The 18,065-nt window shown below is 38.0% G+C and overlaps 1 protein-coding gene across 3 annotated transcripts; it reads right to left on the bottom strand.

Annotated features, from left to right (window-relative positions):
* Positions 1–419: 419 nt before the first annotated feature.
* RBM45 (RNA binding motif protein 45) lies at positions 420–17,004 on the bottom strand. 3 transcript variants are annotated; one of them, XM_042874455.1, is made up of 10 exons: positions 16,605–17,004; positions 15,284–15,406; positions 15,047–15,173; positions 13,473–13,583; positions 12,963–13,142; positions 11,945–12,074; positions 10,636–10,732; positions 10,097–10,263; positions 8,623–8,819; positions 420–1,781 (listed from the first exon to the last, which is right to left on the bottom strand). In XM_042874455.1, the coding sequence occupies exons 1-9, from the start codon at positions 16,983–16,985 to the stop codon at positions 8,627–8,629; spliced, it is 1,509 nt and encodes a 502-aa protein (XP_042730389.1). In that variant the 5' UTR covers positions 16,986–17,004; the 3' UTR covers positions 420–1,781; positions 8,623–8,626. The 3 variants fall into 3 exon arrangements, with proteins under 3 accessions (XP_042730389.1, XP_042730388.1, XP_042730390.1); XM_042874454.1 differs by lacking the exon at positions 420–1,781 and adding an exon at positions 4,674–5,599; XM_042874456.1 differs by lacking the exon at positions 420–1,781 and adding an exon at positions 4,674–5,599 and having other exon boundaries at positions 10,097–10,260.
* Positions 17,005–18,065: the final 1,061 nt, after the last annotated feature.

Below are 18,065 nucleotides of genomic sequence, written 5' to 3'. Positions count from 1 at the left end.
CTGAACATGTTGCAGAAAAACTTATAAGGTTCTGTGGTTCATTCATGAAGTTATCTATCCACCAAAAGGCTCAAAATCCCTATGCTCAACACCGTGAGCAGGGAACAATTGGCTTCAAGATCACCACAGTTCTCTCCATCTTTTCTCCCTTAATATTTGTTTTTTGTATTCACCTGTTTCTCACAATATGAGAACTGATTTTCCCTAGGAAGCCCCCCCCCCCAGCTTTACCTCTTCAATTAAGACCGTTCTCCATTTTGTTGCCTCAAAACCAGATATTTTTTATTAGTATAGCTTCCCCTTTCCCCCTCCCCCCCATATTTTATCTTTCTTCTGATTCTCTTCCTTATTCTTCCTCATTCTCTCACTCAAATTGTCACTGACCAATTTCTACTAAGAAATGACAAAATATTAAGAAATGAGAGAAAGAGGTGTTTTTTATACGCTGTTCTTGGGTGTCTACTAGAAAAATTTTCTACTTTCATGATAGTTGTAAAGCTATCAGGCTAACTATGCAAAGTAAGGCAAGGCTCTGGAACAACAAGTTAAAATAATCAAACACACACATGGAATTCACGCAAGTGAAAACAGATTATTCGTATTTCAAAAATAAGTGGCTGTGGAAAAAAAAAAAATTAAAAAGTAATTCACAGGAAGAAGATGAACTAGGATTCTGTCTTCTCAATTAGAATACCAGAAAAAAAGTTTTGAATCATGTGTTAAAAATTGAGAATCGTCTGAGGGTATTTCAACCTACGAATGCAGAAAACAGTCCCTTTCTTTTCTAAATTCTACATTTGAGTTGATTATGTTAAAAGGGAGTAAGGTAATTTCAATAGTAGTTGCACCCTATGCATGTTAGGTACATCCAGGAGACCAGAGACCTCTGCTGGAAAAGGGGGGTGAATTACCTAGCAAGGCTGTAGGCTGTGCCTTTGCTATACCATTCAGTCAACTTGGTACAGTTAGCCTTCCATTCACTTATAATTTTTTCTTCAGTTAGTTTTGCAGACACTTTTAATCAGTATAACTGCAACTCAAATGTGAAATTCCATGGGGAACTTCAGCAGGGTCTCTGACAAAGCATTTAAAAGTTTAGAGAAGTGGTATGCTGAGAACATGCGATGCTCTCAAATTGGACATAACCACATGCTTTTTTCACCTTCAGCTGCTTCCATTTCCACAGTTGTTCTTTTTCCTTTTGCCTCTTACATACTGACATAGTAACCTGGCACTGCAGACATTAGATTAGATCTCTGCAGACAGAGCAGAAATAATATGACTGAATATCTTGGGTCAAAAAATGGACCATTAACAGGAAGAGAAAGAGCCTGGGCTCTGCTCCCACTTTAGGTACTGCAGTAGCACCCTGTTAGCACCAAAGAGAAAGGTCTCAGGGAGGAGATCCAGTGGAGGGACTAACTGCAGTCAGACTGTCAAAACACAGCTCTGGAGAACAGCCTTATTTCACTTAATGATCAGATATACTTTAATGTAGACATTGTGGCAACATAAACAAATTATTAGTATCTTTCTACAGTTACACAAGCAAAAGGCACTCCTGCAGACCATGCAGGTGAGATTCAGTAAATGGACAAAATTTCTAGTGGACATCATTTAGCATAATTTATGAAAAGTATTATCTCATTTTCAGAAGGAAAATGAGATAATCTTCTGCTGTTAAATGCCAGCAGAAGCTACAGTCAATGAGCACAGCTGAAATCGAAGTCATTTGCAGATAAGCATGCAAAATTCTACTTACCACCTTTACCATGCTATTACTGCAAAACAGCACAAAAAAATTATGCAGTTCTTGCCAATTCACTAACCACCAGCAAAAGCAATATAGATTATACAGTTTTTGTTTTTTTCCTCCAGTACCTAATGCTTATACTCTCAGAAGACAGAATTACCATTTTCTGATGAAAAGGCCTGGAAAAGCAATGTGACAGCTACTTAGTGGCAGTGCTACAAAACAATTTAAACAGGCAATAATGAATATCACATCTAACCAGAAGTGCTGGCTGCCTTTAAAACAGCAAAATGTATTTACACAAACTGGCATTTATCTGGAGAAGACCAGTATACCTGCACTTCCAGAAAATACACTAAACTCTTAAGGAAAGTCAGTCAGTTTTGGTTGTAAGAATATTTTAAGATCTGTTAGGAGAACACTACAGATGACTTCACGTTAGTCACCTAATAGACTGATGCAACATCATCCCAAAAGAAAAAATACCATCTGCTTGCAGTTACTTCTTACGGCATCCTGAAGTCTCAGTACAGAAAATGAAGCAATTTCTTCCTTCCCAGTACCTGCCCAAAACCATTTGGAGCAAGACCTGACCAAACAGCCTGAAGTAGGACTACAGATCTCCCAGATTTTGATCTCCCCTTTGCAGAGACATGTAGTAAGTGTAACAGGACAGAGAAGGATAGGAAAATAGCAACACTGCTTCAACTTGTAAAGAGTCTCTTCCCTCCCCTTTGGGCTGAAGGCTCTGGCAAGTGGCTGTTAGATCATTTGGACAGTTGATTCTTCTTTCATATCTTGGAAGGACAAGGGCAGGCAGCTGTCACTTGATTTTTTTCAGAGTCTTACATTCCTAGAGAATGTTAACATCAACTAAACAAATAGGAACTTTAATGTCACCTTATACTATAGATCCTGACATAGCAGGGACTCATCAAAAAGAGCAATTAGAGGACAAATTAGCAGGTTGGTTGTTTTTTTTTTTCCCCTGTCTGTAGAGATTCCCATTATTTCACCACAATAACACATGCACCTAAACTACACATGCATCACTACACTATGCTTTAAAACATCCTCTCAAACACAACTCTGTTCCAAACTCCCTGCTTTGGGCAAAGAAAAACGTTTCTGCATTTTATATCCAAGCTTTCTATTCAGACAACAGAAAAGCGCAAAAGTCTCCAGAACCTAAGAGAAAAGTTTAGTTTCAGTGCCTCTGTAGCATCATGCATAGTTACCTCAAGTTTGTAAAAAATAAAATAAAAATAAGCCATTGGACCTTCTGCACTTATACTGCAAAGATTTTTGCACCAGCACAGAACATCACCATTTGCTTATTCCTGATGCAAAGATGCACTACATGATGCACATTCAGCAGCATGCCAGAGCTGCTATACCAACAGGACAGAATGACTGTCACTTTTGCACAGCAGAACCAAAGCTTTCCAAAAATACTGCACGCACACACAGCATAGTTAAGTCTGCAAAGATACTGCTTGACAATTCTGGAGTTTTAGATCTATGCATCCTGGTCAGCACTGTTCCCCTAAGGAAACATAAGAAAGCTCCATACTTACTCAAAAGGAAGGAAAAGGAAAAAAAAAAAAAAAAAAAAACCCAAAAAGCAGGATTTTTCCAGAGGAACTCCAAAAAAAAAAAAATGGTAGCACCTGTCACAAACAATCTCAGAGTCACAAAGATCCAGTTCTCCAGGTTTAACCATAAAGCAGTTTTGTTCACTATATGAGTTCTGAAGTCTACAAGATATTAAGCAGAAATTTCACACTCTCCTTCAACCATACTACCCTGATACAATTTAATTCTTTGTGTTGAATGAAACAATTACTCTTGGAGAAAAAAGCTGCTGGTGAGTCATCAAGGACCGTATCATAACACATCAGTTATGTGACAGGGAAGAGTTAAACAAGGATTTTTAGTCAACCTTCCTTCTGCAAGTTAATACTTGCAGATTTGAACTTAAAAGAATATTTAACTTTAGAAATAACACTACTATGTACTTTTTTTTTTAAATACACAGTTTGTCACTTGAAATTTAAATTTCTGAACTAAATGCAACAACATTCTTACCTACTATCTCTAAGGTAAAAAAAATTTGTACTCTTTATACATATTTTAGAAAGAAAAAATGAAGGTTTAACATACCTGCATGTTACGTAAAAGAGCAACTCACTGGACACTCCAAAATAATGCAGCATATAAACTGTTTTATACTGCCTGTAAATATTATTCTAATTGCATTAATTTTACAGTAGGCCCATTCACATTACACTACTAGAAAGCTAATCTAGAGGACTTTGTCATTATTATTATGGCAGTACTTCAAGACAGCTGACTGTGAAGCACCAAATGATGAAGTTGTATATTTGAGTAAGCATATTTTTGGTCCTCAGTTGAGTTGGAGATATTTACTGATACCTTAATTCCTCTTCTCCTTCAACAAAGAAGAAAAGGCTATCTGCCACAGGTAAAAGCTTAACAAGACACAAAAATATCACTTAAAAGACATTGTGCTTCTGCACATTGACTACTTGGGTTGGGAAAGTCAGGGGCTTGGAGCACCATATGGAAGGCTAGAAAGATTTCTTGTCAAGAACTAGTTGTCTTGGAAAGAATAGGAGGAACTGAGAAGCTAACAGACTCTATAAAGGATAGAACAATGCTAAAACTCAGAGAGCTACATGGAAACAAATGCCAAGTTCTTCCCAGGCACATTAGTCATGGGACTACATTCTCACCTGCCTGTGGGGTAGAGATTTTTTGGAAGGACATCTTTCTGAAGGTGCTCAGAGATAGAGGAAATTGTGGATGCTTAGCTACTTATCCCCATTTGAGGGTCAAGGGATCAGCACTGGAGGAGTTGGAAGCCAGGTACATCAAAGAGCATGCTTGTACACCAGTGTGCATGCAGTTAGAATTTCAATTTTATCTATAGACATTTAATAACCAACAAGTTTTTCAGTTCAACAAATAGCATTCAGGAAGTATTTGTATTTGACAATTATCTTCGCAAATACTTATTCAAATTATCTTTGTTTACTCTTTAGCAACGCTCAAATCCTCTTCATCTTCCTGAAATACTGAACTGTTGTTCAATTACCCAATTCTTCAACAATGTATTCATTGAGAGCTTCTTAAGAGAAGTCAAAGACAGGGGAAAAAAAAACATTCCCAGACTCCATAATTTCTCTGTAGTTACAATGACAGTACCTCAAGAAAATGATAAACGCAAGCAGCTTTGACAGCTTGACCCATAGTTAAACGTCCTTTACACTAAACAGCATATAAAGCATAATTAATACTCTTGGTCCAAGTCAGTGAAATATTCAAGACTGTACTTGAATCACTTTTATGAGTATGGCTTTTCCACCAAATCTGACTTAACACTCTCAAACATGCTAGTAGTTTTTGAAATAGCTCTTTCTTTTCATTTACTGCTCTACTTCAATGCAATTCTGACCACTGGAAGTGCCTTTGATACAGAGTAGTTACAATTTGATTCATGATCAATTAACCAGGTCAAGCCACAAAAACCTGACTCCCATCACTGCTATTTCCATGTTTGTAGAACTTCGTTTAGCACAAGAGATTTATTTCTGGAATACAAGATAACAGAATTCTACACGAACAACCATCAGTATACAATTTTAAAACTGCTAGATTCTTTAAAAACTGCATGTCCACACTTCTTAAAAACAGAAAGTATATCAGAGTAACAATGCAAAAGAAAGGGAAGAAAGAAAAGAAAAAGATGTCACTGTCCCCAGGAACCATGTCTAGTCACGTTTCAGTCAGTCAGTCAGTCGAGGGTCATGTCATTATTTAGTTCTGCAGAAAAAACACAAGCACAAAAATAGTATCAAAAAGCAACATACCTATTTGCGTTACAACAGCCTAAGTGAGAAAGGCTTTTAATACATTCAGAAGAATAATATTAAGTATCATATATGTGTCCTCTTTTTTAAGAAGGAAAGTGCCTCATTCCGAGCGAGTGCAAGTCAGCAATTTTCCTACAGTATAGCTGATAAAAAAATATTTGAAAAATTATTATTTTGGCATATTTTTCAACTTCTATGTAATTACTACTTTAAATATTTTTGCACAGCAGTAAGTCATTATGCATACACATTAAACTTGAATTTTCATTTAAAAAAATTTAAGTGAATAAATACAATGCAAATCAATTCAGGGATTTGTGATTCTGTGATTTGTGTTAAAAGGCATTTTCTAAATTCTGAATTTTTGTTTTTAAACATTTTCTACAGCAGTAAGAAGGTAAAAGTAAGAAGGATGCCAAGTACTCCTTTCACTTATCTCAGTAACCTTCACCAATAGCCAAACCCTCAGTGAATTTGAAAATCCTGCACAATCATTTTCATGCTCTGATGTTAGCAGTGTTTGGAAAATTAGAGAGTAAGGCAACAATCCAGTTTTAGTAACAAAAAGAACTGTTTAAAAACAGGACAGTAGAGCTAATCATTTCATTCTTTCCCTCCCTCCTCCCTCATTAATACAGTGGACTAAGTAGCTTCTGCAGCCAATGGAAGTCCACTGTCTTGGAGCAATAACCACAACTTTCCACCCTGTACTTGCTTCTCATCTATGACAGACTCCCAAATATTCTTTGTATTGCAGTGCAGTGTAAAACACTAACCAAGTTTATTGACATTTTAAAGCAGAAAGCACCATCATGCATTCAGTTTCAGTTTTTAAATATCCCAAACCACAAAAATAAATACTGTTAGCCTAGAATCAAGACACAATGCTAAATTATTTATGTTTGCAAAAATGCATGATTTTTCCTATATAAAGTCATCTGACAGGTAATTACCCTTAGAAAGAGCCACGTCTTTATTCCTACTCTGTGAATACAGAATCACAGAGTCGTAGGGGTAGGAAGGAACCTCCAACAGTAATCATGTCCAACCCCCCTGCCAAAGCAGGCTCCCTACAGCAGGTGAATACATCAGGCATCAGCTTCCTGCCACAGGATCCTATATATTATCACTAAAAAAAAGTAATTAAACAACACATACCACCTCTTCTCTTTATTTGAGCATATTTACAGATTAAGAATGGGTCATGTCTTCAGACTCAGTCCTCCTAAACTCAGGTTTCAGACTATAAATCATTCTTTGGTCTGTTATCATTCAGACAGATAACCTTTACAACATGAACACTAATGCTTTCTCTAATACTAACATTCCCTCCTACTACATCCAAGAATTTCTCACTAAACCCAAGAATTCTCTCAACTCTTAAATTGTTTGCATAGCAAGCAATTAACTACCTGAAAACTCTAAATCACTTTCAGTCATTACTTTCCAGAAAGCCAATCTTATAAGTAATAGGCAGTGTCATCTTCGCTCAGGACACAACTGCACCCTGCAATTATTTTTTTCAAGAATTAACATTTTCTGAGGTTTATTACTAACTCTGGATGTTTTTATCATATCTATACTTTTATAGTAAGAAGTAAGTTTTTTTGCAATAAAGACAGAATTGATTTTACATTACACTTCAAATCATAGCTTCCCCTATAGTGACAGAAAGATTTGATCTTTTATTATTAGAAGTTTAAAAAAAAAATAATCACATTTAAGAAAAAAACTTTGTAAATAAAAATAAAAACAAGGGTATGAATTGCATTTACTGGAACTGACAATTTTCACGTTTCAGAAGAGTTTTAGCTCCAATTCCATGCATTTGTTTTTTGTTTGTTTGTTTGTTTTTAAGTGATACATAAAAAGACCTTCAGAAACTGCTGCTTATCAAAAGAGAAACATGGAAGTCGTTAGGAAAAGAGGGAGAACCATGCAGGTGAAATCTTTTTTGGCCTTTATAACTCCCAGGTCAAGGAAAATACCCACACACTGAAATGACAAGGAGTGAAACTTCCATGTAAAATATTGATGTGGAGAGAGTTGGGATTTCAAGTGATGTTTTTAGAATGAGAAAGGGAGGGAAAAAAAAAAAAAAAAAAAAAACAACTGGTTTTGGGGGTTTTTTTTTTTGTTCTCTCTCTCTCTCTCTCTCTCTCTCTCTCTCTCTCTCTCTCTCTCTCTCTCTCTCGCAGTAGAAATCTGGTCACTGAAATTATCTGGAACCATACTCTTAATGGCCTACTAAAGAAGTAAACCAGTGTTTCATACGAACAAGTGAATTACGGTTCCTGAAGTCTGGAAAACCTCCATATACAAGCTCTGCCACTTTTTATTGGCCATGTCATTAATTAAAATATTTAAACTTAGCAGTTCAAACATTCACCTCACCACACATTCTGCAGTATCTTCTTCACCATCACACATTCCAGCTACCTCTGTTATTTGAGAGTCCAGATCCAGTCCCAAATTACTAAAGTTTTTTTGGTTTCACTTAGCAACATTCCCACAGCCATTTTTTTTTACCCCTTCTTTCATCTGTCCTTTCCGGGGCTAAACTCTGCATCCTTACTCAATATCGTACTCAGGGCACGTGTTTGTAATGAAAGAAAGACGCACACAAGCTGGTCTCAATTACAACATTTATTTCTCAATACTCTTTCGATTAGACCTGATACTTTTATGTACATAAAGTTTCTATGAACATCCAGATTGTTGTTAATTGTTTCATATTTTTAGAAACATTAGAAAAATAAAGACTTCTTCACTAAAATAAAAGTTTATGTATAGAAGTATATACACACCCGTACACATACACACACACACACACCCTTTAAGTTAGATCTATTTCTAGCTATCAACCAACTTGAAATTTAAAAATTTATCATGATACAACTTCAAAATACTTTGCTTCCAACAATTTAAATAACTGAACTTCAGCTTACACAAGCACTCTGACTGGGTACTCACCTACTTAGTAGGTTCTCTGACGTTTGTTAGATTCCTCTGTGGGGGAGTCTGCCAACCTTACTTTAAGTCTGACACCGTTCACAATCTTGCCATGTAACGCAGTTATGGCCTCGCTGGCACTTGCTCTGTCTGCAAATTTTGCATAGGCCACATTTTTTCCAGCCACGAGATAAACTTTTATTAAATTTCCAAAACGACTGATAAAAAAAAAGAAAAAAGAACAAAGGAGTTCATGGGTTTTGCTGCAGCACTGACATCTATCATCCAATCTCAACTTTACAGAATTTGATAGCTGAAAATTCTATATTCTCACACAAATGTTATATTATCTTGTGTTATCCTCCTTGAAAAGTCCTAGCTTTCATTCCCTTGTCTACAGTTTTGCACAGGAATGGAAATAAGCCCAGAAGTCCATAGGCAAAGTCTTCCATGGAATATTACAATATAACTACAAGCATTACATATTCTTTTAGAATCACTAACGCTAATCTATGAAATAGCCACACACAGTAAATATTAAACAAATGCACAAAACCTCACCCACCCCAAATAAAAACCACCAGATAATTGCAAAGGCATCTGAGGCAATTCATTCACATCTCATTTAAATCAACTTGTTCAGCTGTGATTCATCTTTGAAAAGGTCTTGCTGAAATGACTCACAAAGCAAAAGCTGAAGTTTCATAGAAAATCTAAATCCTCAGGAGATTCCTAGACAGTTCCTTATCAAGTTTGAAGTGAAAGTCTACTTCATACTGAAGTTATAGAAGTATGAAGACCAGAAAGTCCAGTACATAACAAAGTACATATTTTGAACTCTAACAGTAGTGCATATCATTTATTTTCCCATCCTAGGGCTTAGATAATACCTTGGCTTTCCAGATAATTGCTGCAAATGCCAGCTATCAGAAAAGGGAAATGTACTCTTCAACAGCATAATAAAAATAAGCAATCAAACCACTGGTGAACAGCTGAACTGTGGATTTGATTTAAAGATGGCAAGAATTATCAATTAAGACTTTGTTTCTCATATGAGAGTAGTGTGAAATGACTGCTGAAACAGCATTAATAAGATGCAAACCATCAAAACCTATCTGGAAAAAATCTTTCTGAACTTACCCTCCTTAAATTACTGTGGAAATTTACCAGAATACTTTAATTCCTTATGGTAATCTTGTACAAGAAAGTGAGAAATTAATTAAGCTACAAGAAAAGGAAGTTCAATGTTCTTGGTTAAATAATTTTTATGAGACCAGAAATTTCACTTCTGGTTACATTTATTATAAACCTACTGCCCTGGTATTCCATTAGATGCTTGTTTCAAAAGAAGCCATTATTTACTGATCCTTTCTTATTTTTTTTCTTGGAATAGTTCTTCTGATGGCAACCCTTTTTATTTTATTTTATTTTTTTATTTTCAGCATTTAAGTACTCCACTGTTAGAAAAAATACTTAACTGTATATGAAGCCTTACCAGAAAACATCCTCCAATACAGTCACAGGTAAAGGATGAGGATGAAAAAGTACGAAAAGCCTTTCCTTCACAGAAGTGTCAGGTGGAACTTTTTTCTTGGGTGGTGGAAGCAAAGCATCGGTTTGGGGCTGAAGTAATGGTGAGCCAGAGGTTCCTCCAAATGCCTGCTGAAATAGGAGAAGAAAAAAAAAAAAAAAAACCAACTATAAATCAATTCTAGGAGAAGAAAATAGCATCATCTCACCTTGTTCAGAATTTTTGCTCCTACAACAAGACATAGATAGGCTCTAAAAGTTAAACTGAATCTTAGTTCATTTGTTTACTTTATTCATTAAATTGATTAACAAAGAAATAAGGTTAGACATTTAAAGGGAATGACCCCCCTGCCCACACACACACAAATCAACCAGAGGTATTTCTTAAATACATAGCATCTAAAGCTACTACAGAAGAAAGCAGGCAGTGCTCCTTACTGACACATCCAGAGTTTCTTAACTCAAAGAAAATGACTATTAACAGCATCCATCATATTAACTTACAGGAGGTGTCCTATACTGCTGAACAACTGTGTTATTATTTCGCAACACTGAGGTCATATGTGCTGTTACCAGTTGTGTTGCCATTTTTCTGATGAGGCTGCAAGAAGTGATAATAAATTGTTTTAGAGCAAGAACTACGTTAGTTAACTTCAGCAAGAGGAAAATAAAGATCTTCCTAATCACACGTGAAGATAAAAAAAAAACAATAATCTGCAAACTCAAGTACACAATTAAAAGAAGCTTGCATAACACTCTAAACTCAATCTGAAAGCATACATTCTACCAAGAACCCACTGAAAAAAACTCAGTTCTACATAGAGACACAACACTCCCTTGCTTTTTCCAATATTATAACAAAAAAAGAAACATTAACTCTACAGAACCCTTAACTTCATTTGAAAGGTGCCAAGGTAGCAGAAGAGACAGAAGTTTCTCTTGTCTTTTAAGAGAAAGAAAAGCACAGGGATTCAAATCAGAAGAGAGAACATTATCAAAGGAAGTTCATTTCCAGCTCTCATTCTCTAGTACTCTTTCCTTTGTTCTGATGAAAGATAAGAAAAGCAATTGCACGTTTACACAGATTCACAGCCTATGTTTTAAGGCCATGAAATCATAGAAAAGTACAGAAGAGCAAAAGGCGACATTTGCAAGAAGGATATTCTCAATGGATTTTTTTAAAGGTTAGACCAGGCATAACACTTCTGGAGTGAATTTTCCCATCATGGCTCTGCACAGTACCGTTTTTTCATATTCCCAAACAGCTCTGATGCCTCAAATAGCTCAATTTCAGTCCTAAAGGAACCTGTAATATTCACTACAGGAAAACATGTAGGTTACTTCCACGTCTACCAGCAGATATTCAGATATCTAGGTTTGAAGTAAAACCTGGCAATCCTTATACAAGTGCAAGAATCAGATCCTCAGATTTATTCTGCCCGTGCGTTTCACAAGGCCACTGTCTGCAGCAGTGCAAACACTGCTAACAGATCAAGTAAGCAATATCTGCTTTAAATACAAAGCCTCAAAAATACATTAGAGACACCCTGCGTATTACAGAGACCTTTAAGGATTCTTGCCAAGTTTCCTAACATATCATAAGAATACATATTTTAATCTTTCTTCAAATTAATTCCTCTTAATTCAAGATATTCATTATCAACTTCAAAAAATAAAACAAAAAAAACCCAACACATCAAGTGTGAAACCAATTTAGTAACACCACTGTTATCTTCTATTGTTAAATAATAAATAGTAATAGTTTTGCTCTCCAGCATACAACTTCCCAGTTCTTCTAAGTGTCAGTACTTACTCTGAACTATCATTCCCATCTTCCAGAAAAATGACAGTTAATCTGTTTCCAGGAGGATACTCAAACCCATGTAGCTTATACTTGGCATATATAGCTGATGCAGCTGTACTGTACTGAATCACAGCATACCCTAGAAATACAACACACACGGTTCCAGTGCTTCACAAGCAAATCTTAAGAACAAGATACGCTCATGTACAGAAGTAGGATCAAACTACAGGTTAGTCATGGATGCTACAAAGTTCCTAAGTCTCTTTCCCACATTGTATATTCCTTACTAGCAATATTAATATTATTTGTGAAATAAACTTCCATGAAATTAACTAGTGACAGATCAGCTATGTTTGTATTAATTTGAAAAGCTGGTAATACAGCAAAATAAGATGTGTCGTCTTGCCTAACTCTCAGGTAGAGGGATAATCTTAAAATATAGTTATTCCAACAATAGCACTGTAAAGTTACACTGAACTGAATTATTCCCATTTCACACTGTGCAGGGCTCCTTCCTGTTTTTTTCATCTATAGCAAAACAAGAACACTGAAACCAAAACAATTCTTCCCATACAAAAGAAGTTTTGTTTTGGAATGATTTCATCCCATTTACTCATGTCAGCTTTTTAAACACCCCCACACACCAAACTATTTCATGATGAGAACTCAAATGATCTAGTTTTTATGTCCTATAAATAGATGTCTAATCTGCAAGTTTTTTTCGTTCCATTACATTCTGAACTATTAACTTCACTTGACCAAATTAATGATTCTCAGGGATTTGATTATGTCCCTCCCTGAGATTCTATTAGCCTTAAATATAGTTACTTTTTTTTTTTTTTTTGTAAACTAGGGTTCAATCAAAATTGAATTTTCAGCCTTAGGCGATAGTAGTACTAACCACTGATGCAAGAAAAAGACAATTATTTCTTCTAACCACTGTATTTAGCAATACAAATAAATTGAGGCACAATTAAAAAAAATGCGCTCTTCATAGAAGAAAAAAGATTTTTGTAATTTTACTTACCATTATTAGTATGAGGATCTCGCTGAACATCACAATACTCCAGTCCTGGGACTAGATCAAAGAGGGCAAACAGCTGTTCTTGGATAAAAGGAAGCCGTGATACCACTGACAGACGTTTGGAGACTGACTCCTGAATCCTGGTCTCATTTTTTTCAAAACTACAAAACTCTGGCTGAGCACCTCAAGAATCAACACAAAAATAAACAATCAAATCCATTATAATAAGCATGCCTTCAATTCATACGTAGTTTTCATTCAAATTTCAGAAACAATCTAAGTGAATTATACACCAAAGGTCATAAGCATTTTTCATGAATGCAGGTCTTGAAATAATCAGGCAACTAGACCAAAGCATGCCATAAGAACAAGTGAAGTGAAAAGTCCACTTCATTTCTAACTCAAACATCCAATTTACCAGCTGCAGAACTCAGCTTCCTTTAGACTGCCTTCTTCCAAACTGCCCTCAATTGCGATTACAAATAATTTTCAGTATAAAAAACTGTGACTTACAAAATGGAAATACATTTCCCCTTGGTTCTTGCCTTGCGTTATTGCTATAATATTCATGTTCAAAAGATTCAGGTGACTTGTTTTTCGGTTCAGCCAAAATGGCTCGATAGCCTGAAAGAAACCATCACACATATTGCAACATCTCAGCATACTTTAAATATCTCTGAGCATATCTGCACTCTCTGAATATCTCATTCAACAGTTTACTCAGAAAAAACACTAAACACTGTCATTTAACACGTAACTCTTGCAAGTTGGCATAATCAATGATGTGGAAGTTAACTTGTGAAAGTGTCATATGTGGAACATGTTAAGTGCAAGTGAGCCTACTTACTCGTGGGAGACCATGCATCAGTATCTAAAACAACTGGGGCACGTCCTTGTGAATAACCTCATTGAGATTCAAAGCCATCTGGACGTGCTTCCAGACAAGACAAACTCCAGAAGTCCCCTCCAACCTCAACCATTCTGTGATATTTGGCAGGACTTGGAGACGCTCCGAAGGCAATCAGATGAACTTTCACAGAACTGTGACAGCTGCTCATAGATGTTTTGGGCTGATCTACATTCAGTTTATCAATAGTGCAGGTATTAACTCTTAGGCCATCTAATCCATTTCATTTCACAGAATCACAGGGTTGGAAGGGACCTCAAGGATCATGAATCTCCAAACCTCCAAACTCAAATCATAACGGAAATAAAATTGAACTGCTAATAAATATCACCCATTTTTGTAAGTATTCTTGCATAGGGATAGCAATTGTTCAGAACTTCTTATTATACACCAGGCATATTACTTAAAAAAAAAACGACCCCAAAAAACTCCCACACAACAAAAAGAAAAACAACAACAACAACAAAAAAACCTAAAGCTACATGCTGAAGTGTTTAATATTTAGTAAGTGAAGGAGGTTGGACTGGAAAAGTGCTAATAAGTTTCTCCAAAAGCCTCTCTACTGGCTGAGCAAGCCCAGTCCCTGAGCCCTCTCCTCACAGGTCACACACTTTAGCAGCCCTCCACTGGATTTATTCCAATTCCTTAACAATTGTTTGGTACCAGAGCACAAGTGAAAAATGATTGATCGTAAAGTGGGCAAAGTCTTAGTTTCCGCAATACATTAATCCTGATATTAAATGGAAGGGGGGGGGGAAAAAGAAGGAAAAAACAAGTTTCCTAAGAACAATTTTAGGCTACATTTATTCGCAACAAATTTATTATTTATGGATTATATTTGATATATAGTATATGTTTGATTAAAAACGTTCTTATTTATTTATTTATTTAGAAATGAGGTTGTCCTCGGTATGAAATCCAAATGAGAATACCCAATTTAAGACAAAAATATCAATTTCTACACTCTTTTCACTGATTTTCCTTCCAGGGGCTAGTGATGCAAGAACATTATTAGGTGAATGTTAGTAATACTATTTTTATTTGCAACAGAACTTTTGTCTCAAGATGTGTTTACATGCCATAAATAATTTACCTGCAAGCAAATGTAAAAATTAAAGGTATATTAATGATGGTACACATTTATTGTGAAAGGCTTTAACAAGTTCAATTAGATTCTTACTTCGATCACACTCCTCAATTGCTCGGGCAGCTTGCGATGGTTTTAAGTACCGCACATAGCCCAAACCTTTGCTTTCTCCAGTAGTCTTGTTTTTAATGATGCTGCAATACTCAATGTCTCCATACATCTAGAACAATTAAGAAACGTATTAACTCACAATATTTGAAAATGCATTAAAGTTCCACGATTTAAGCTCCTCTGAAAAATTAAGAAAAAAAGCTAACAGTGAATCGGCACCTTAAACTTCTCTCGCAGATCTTCCTCTGTATAGGTCTTTGGTATCATAACAAAGATTCGTGTAAGCTCCTCATCTTCAACATCTCGGTGGCTTCCAGAAGCTCTTGACTGTGCAATAAATACCTAACAAAAATCACATAAACATGAATTACTGGAAAAAGAGTCCTAGCCACATCTCAAGTCAGTTTTTAAGCAAATCTTTGCATTTTTCGCTCACGTTATACAGATTTCCTAGTAAGAAAAAAACATCTCTGATCACACATGCACCTGCAACAGAAGACCTGTAAGTACAGGACACCCAAAACAGTTTCTCAAACAGGACAGAGGGCAGCACAAGTTTCCATCAGGGATAACGCAGCATGGCAAGGAATATTAAAACCCGGTCCAGTAACACTGCCAGTGCCACAGAAGGCAAATGCTTTATTGCAACTGGTTAGCCCTGGTATAGCAGTCTTCACAAGAATGAAAAGAGTGCACAAACTGAAACAAATGAGTTGCCGTGGGAAATTGGCAGCTTCAGTTTCCAGCTCAGCTAGAACACAGTCTGCAAATAGCACTCACTTAAGCATAGCTTCTCAGACCTGTAGCTGAGAATATCTTAGTTTTCAAAACAAGCTTTACCTAAAAGCCGCACCCTGGAAGTTATCCCAGAAGATATCCAGGCAAAAAAAAAAAAAACCCTAAAAACAGTCACAACCTCCAAAACAAGCTCTGTGTGCAAAAGTAGCAACTGGTTTCACAGAACACTGGAATTGTGTTTTGTAATGGTTGTGCAGGAAAATAAGGCGCACAGCTCAGATTTCCTGACTTCTAACAGCAAGTTCCTCACGAAAGACTTAGCTAAGTGCTTATCCTTCCCCCACAGTAAAGTGCATGGAATCTTCAGTGTTCAAAGTCGTTTCAATTTTATCATTATCTGAGGAATGCAAAAACAATTCAAGAGGCTGAAACCTACCATCACGTGCCGTAGATTTAAAAACGCAAACAGCTTGTGCACGAGATACAAGACCCACATAAAGCACTCTTGCAAAGACAGTTTTATTTATAATTTATCCGTGCCAATCCCGTTTAAAGCACCTAAAATGCACTCCCTTTAAATATTTTACAGGAATTAAACGTTTTAAGATAGCGATAGAAAATAAACAGGATAGTTTTCAGGCACTGTATTTCACCCAAGTCCGCAGCAGCTCTCATGACCCATGAGGCCGAAGGCAGTACCTGGGCAGCCCGCAGGGCCTCGCGAGTTGCGGCCCTCCCGCCGTGCCGGGATGGATGCGGGCTGAGAGGGCGGCCCGAAGGCTCCGGCCCGACCCGGCCGTACCTTGATAGGCTTGGTATCGGGGGCCAGGCTGCGGCCATGCATCTCCTCCATGGCCCGGCAGGCCTGCGAGCTGCGGGCGAACTTGATGAAGGCGATGCCTCGGGACTCGTTGGTGCGCTTGTCGCGCAGCAGCCAGATGTTCTGGATGTCCCCGAACGGGGCGAAGCGCTCCCGAATCAGCGCCTCGCCCGCGTCCTTGCCCAGCACCACGAAAACGCGGCTGTTGGGAGGCTCGTCCAGGCACTCTGCCGACAGCCGGAATCCGCCGCTCTCCTCCATGGTGGAGCCACCGCTCGGCTCGCGGGCCGTAGAGGAGCGCTGGCTCTGCTCCGGGACGGGCGAAGAACTGCCACCCGGCTCCTTCCGCCGGGGAGACAACATGGCCGCACCCCGCCCCCACGCCGCGCCACGTCCCCGCACGGGCCGCTGGGACGGCGCGCAGAACCCACCACCTCTTGCAAACCCCCCCACACCCCGAAAGGAGGGTGTAGTGCTTAGTCCCGCCCCTCGGATCTGCCACGCGCCAATCAGAAGAGAAGGCGCGGAGATCTCCTCTTCGCGATTGGACGCCTCTTCGTGACACCTGCCCCGATGGCAGGGCCGAGGGCGGCGCGAGGTGGGACCCAAACGGGGTTGGATGGGGTGCGGAGGGTGACGGTGTTCCGCTTCGCCTCGCTCGTGCCGCCAGCTGAGGCGCTCGTTGCGATGGCTTCCTCTGAGAAAGTCTTAGCTAAGGCTCGGTTAGCTTCTCTGCATAAGGATGGTGTCGTTGCTTGACCGCCCAGCTAAAAGGCTAACGTTAAAAATGGGTCTCTTGAAGGAACACAGCCTGAGAACAACTTTTGTTTTGGGGTGTCCTTGGGGTGTTGTTTCTTTTTTGGTTTGTTTTCGGTTTTCTGGTTTTTGTTTTTTTGCTTGTTTTTGTGTTCTTGTTTTTTTTTTTAATTGTTTGGTATTTTTTATTCAGACTAGCTTTTTCTGCTAGTCAACTCTGCAGATTACATGTAGGAGGAAAAAAAACACTTCAGTGTTTCTGGATGTTTGGTACCTGCCCAGCAGCTGCGTTAGCAATTAAACTTCAGTTGTTTTATAAATGGATAAAGAAAACCAATGGACAAAGGAAGGGCAGCTGAAGTCATCTACTTGAGCTTGTGCAAGCCCTTTGACGTGCTCCCACATCACATCCCCATCTCTAAACGGGAGAGATGTGAATTTGAAGGCTGTTTGGTGGATAAAGAATTGGTTGGGTGGTTGCAGCCTGAGGGTTGTGCTCCACCGTTTTATGTCCAAATGGAAGATGGTGATGAGTGACATCCCACAGAGCTCGGTTCTGGGACCAGTACTTCTTAACACATTTATCACTGACATAGATGATGGGATTAAGTGCAGCCTCAGCAAGTTTGCAGATGCCAGCAAGCTGAGTGGTGCCACTGACACAATAGAAGACACAATAGAGAGACA

The sequence above is a fragment of the Lagopus leucura genome, unplaced genomic scaffold (assembly GCF_019238085.1).
Source record: "Lagopus leucura isolate 7727_CA_CO unplaced genomic scaffold, USGS_WTPT01 Super-Scaffold_100012, whole genome shotgun sequence".
Lineage (NCBI taxonomy): Eukaryota > Metazoa > Chordata > Aves > Galliformes > Phasianidae > Lagopus > Lagopus leucura.
The sequence above is the reverse complement of the archived record's forward strand: the minus strand, read 5'-3'. Positions and strand labels throughout refer to the sequence as shown.

What these genes read in the sequence shown, in the direction of transcription:
- RBM45 (XM_042874455.1), bottom strand. Translation starts at nt 16,985, where the DNA reads ATGTTGTCTCCCCGGCGGAAGGAGCCGGGTGGCAGTTCTTCGCCCGTC. An exon ending in AATTGAGGAGTGTGATCGAA is followed by an intron (nt 13,584 to 15,046) that starts GTAAGAATCTAA and finishes GGTTTCTTTCAG; the next exon opens with GCTATCGAGCCATTTTGGCT. An exon ending in AGATCCTCATACTAATAATG is followed by an intron (nt 12,075 to 12,962) that starts GTAAGTAAAATT and finishes TTGTATTTCTAG; the next exon opens with GGTATGCTGTGATTCAGTAC.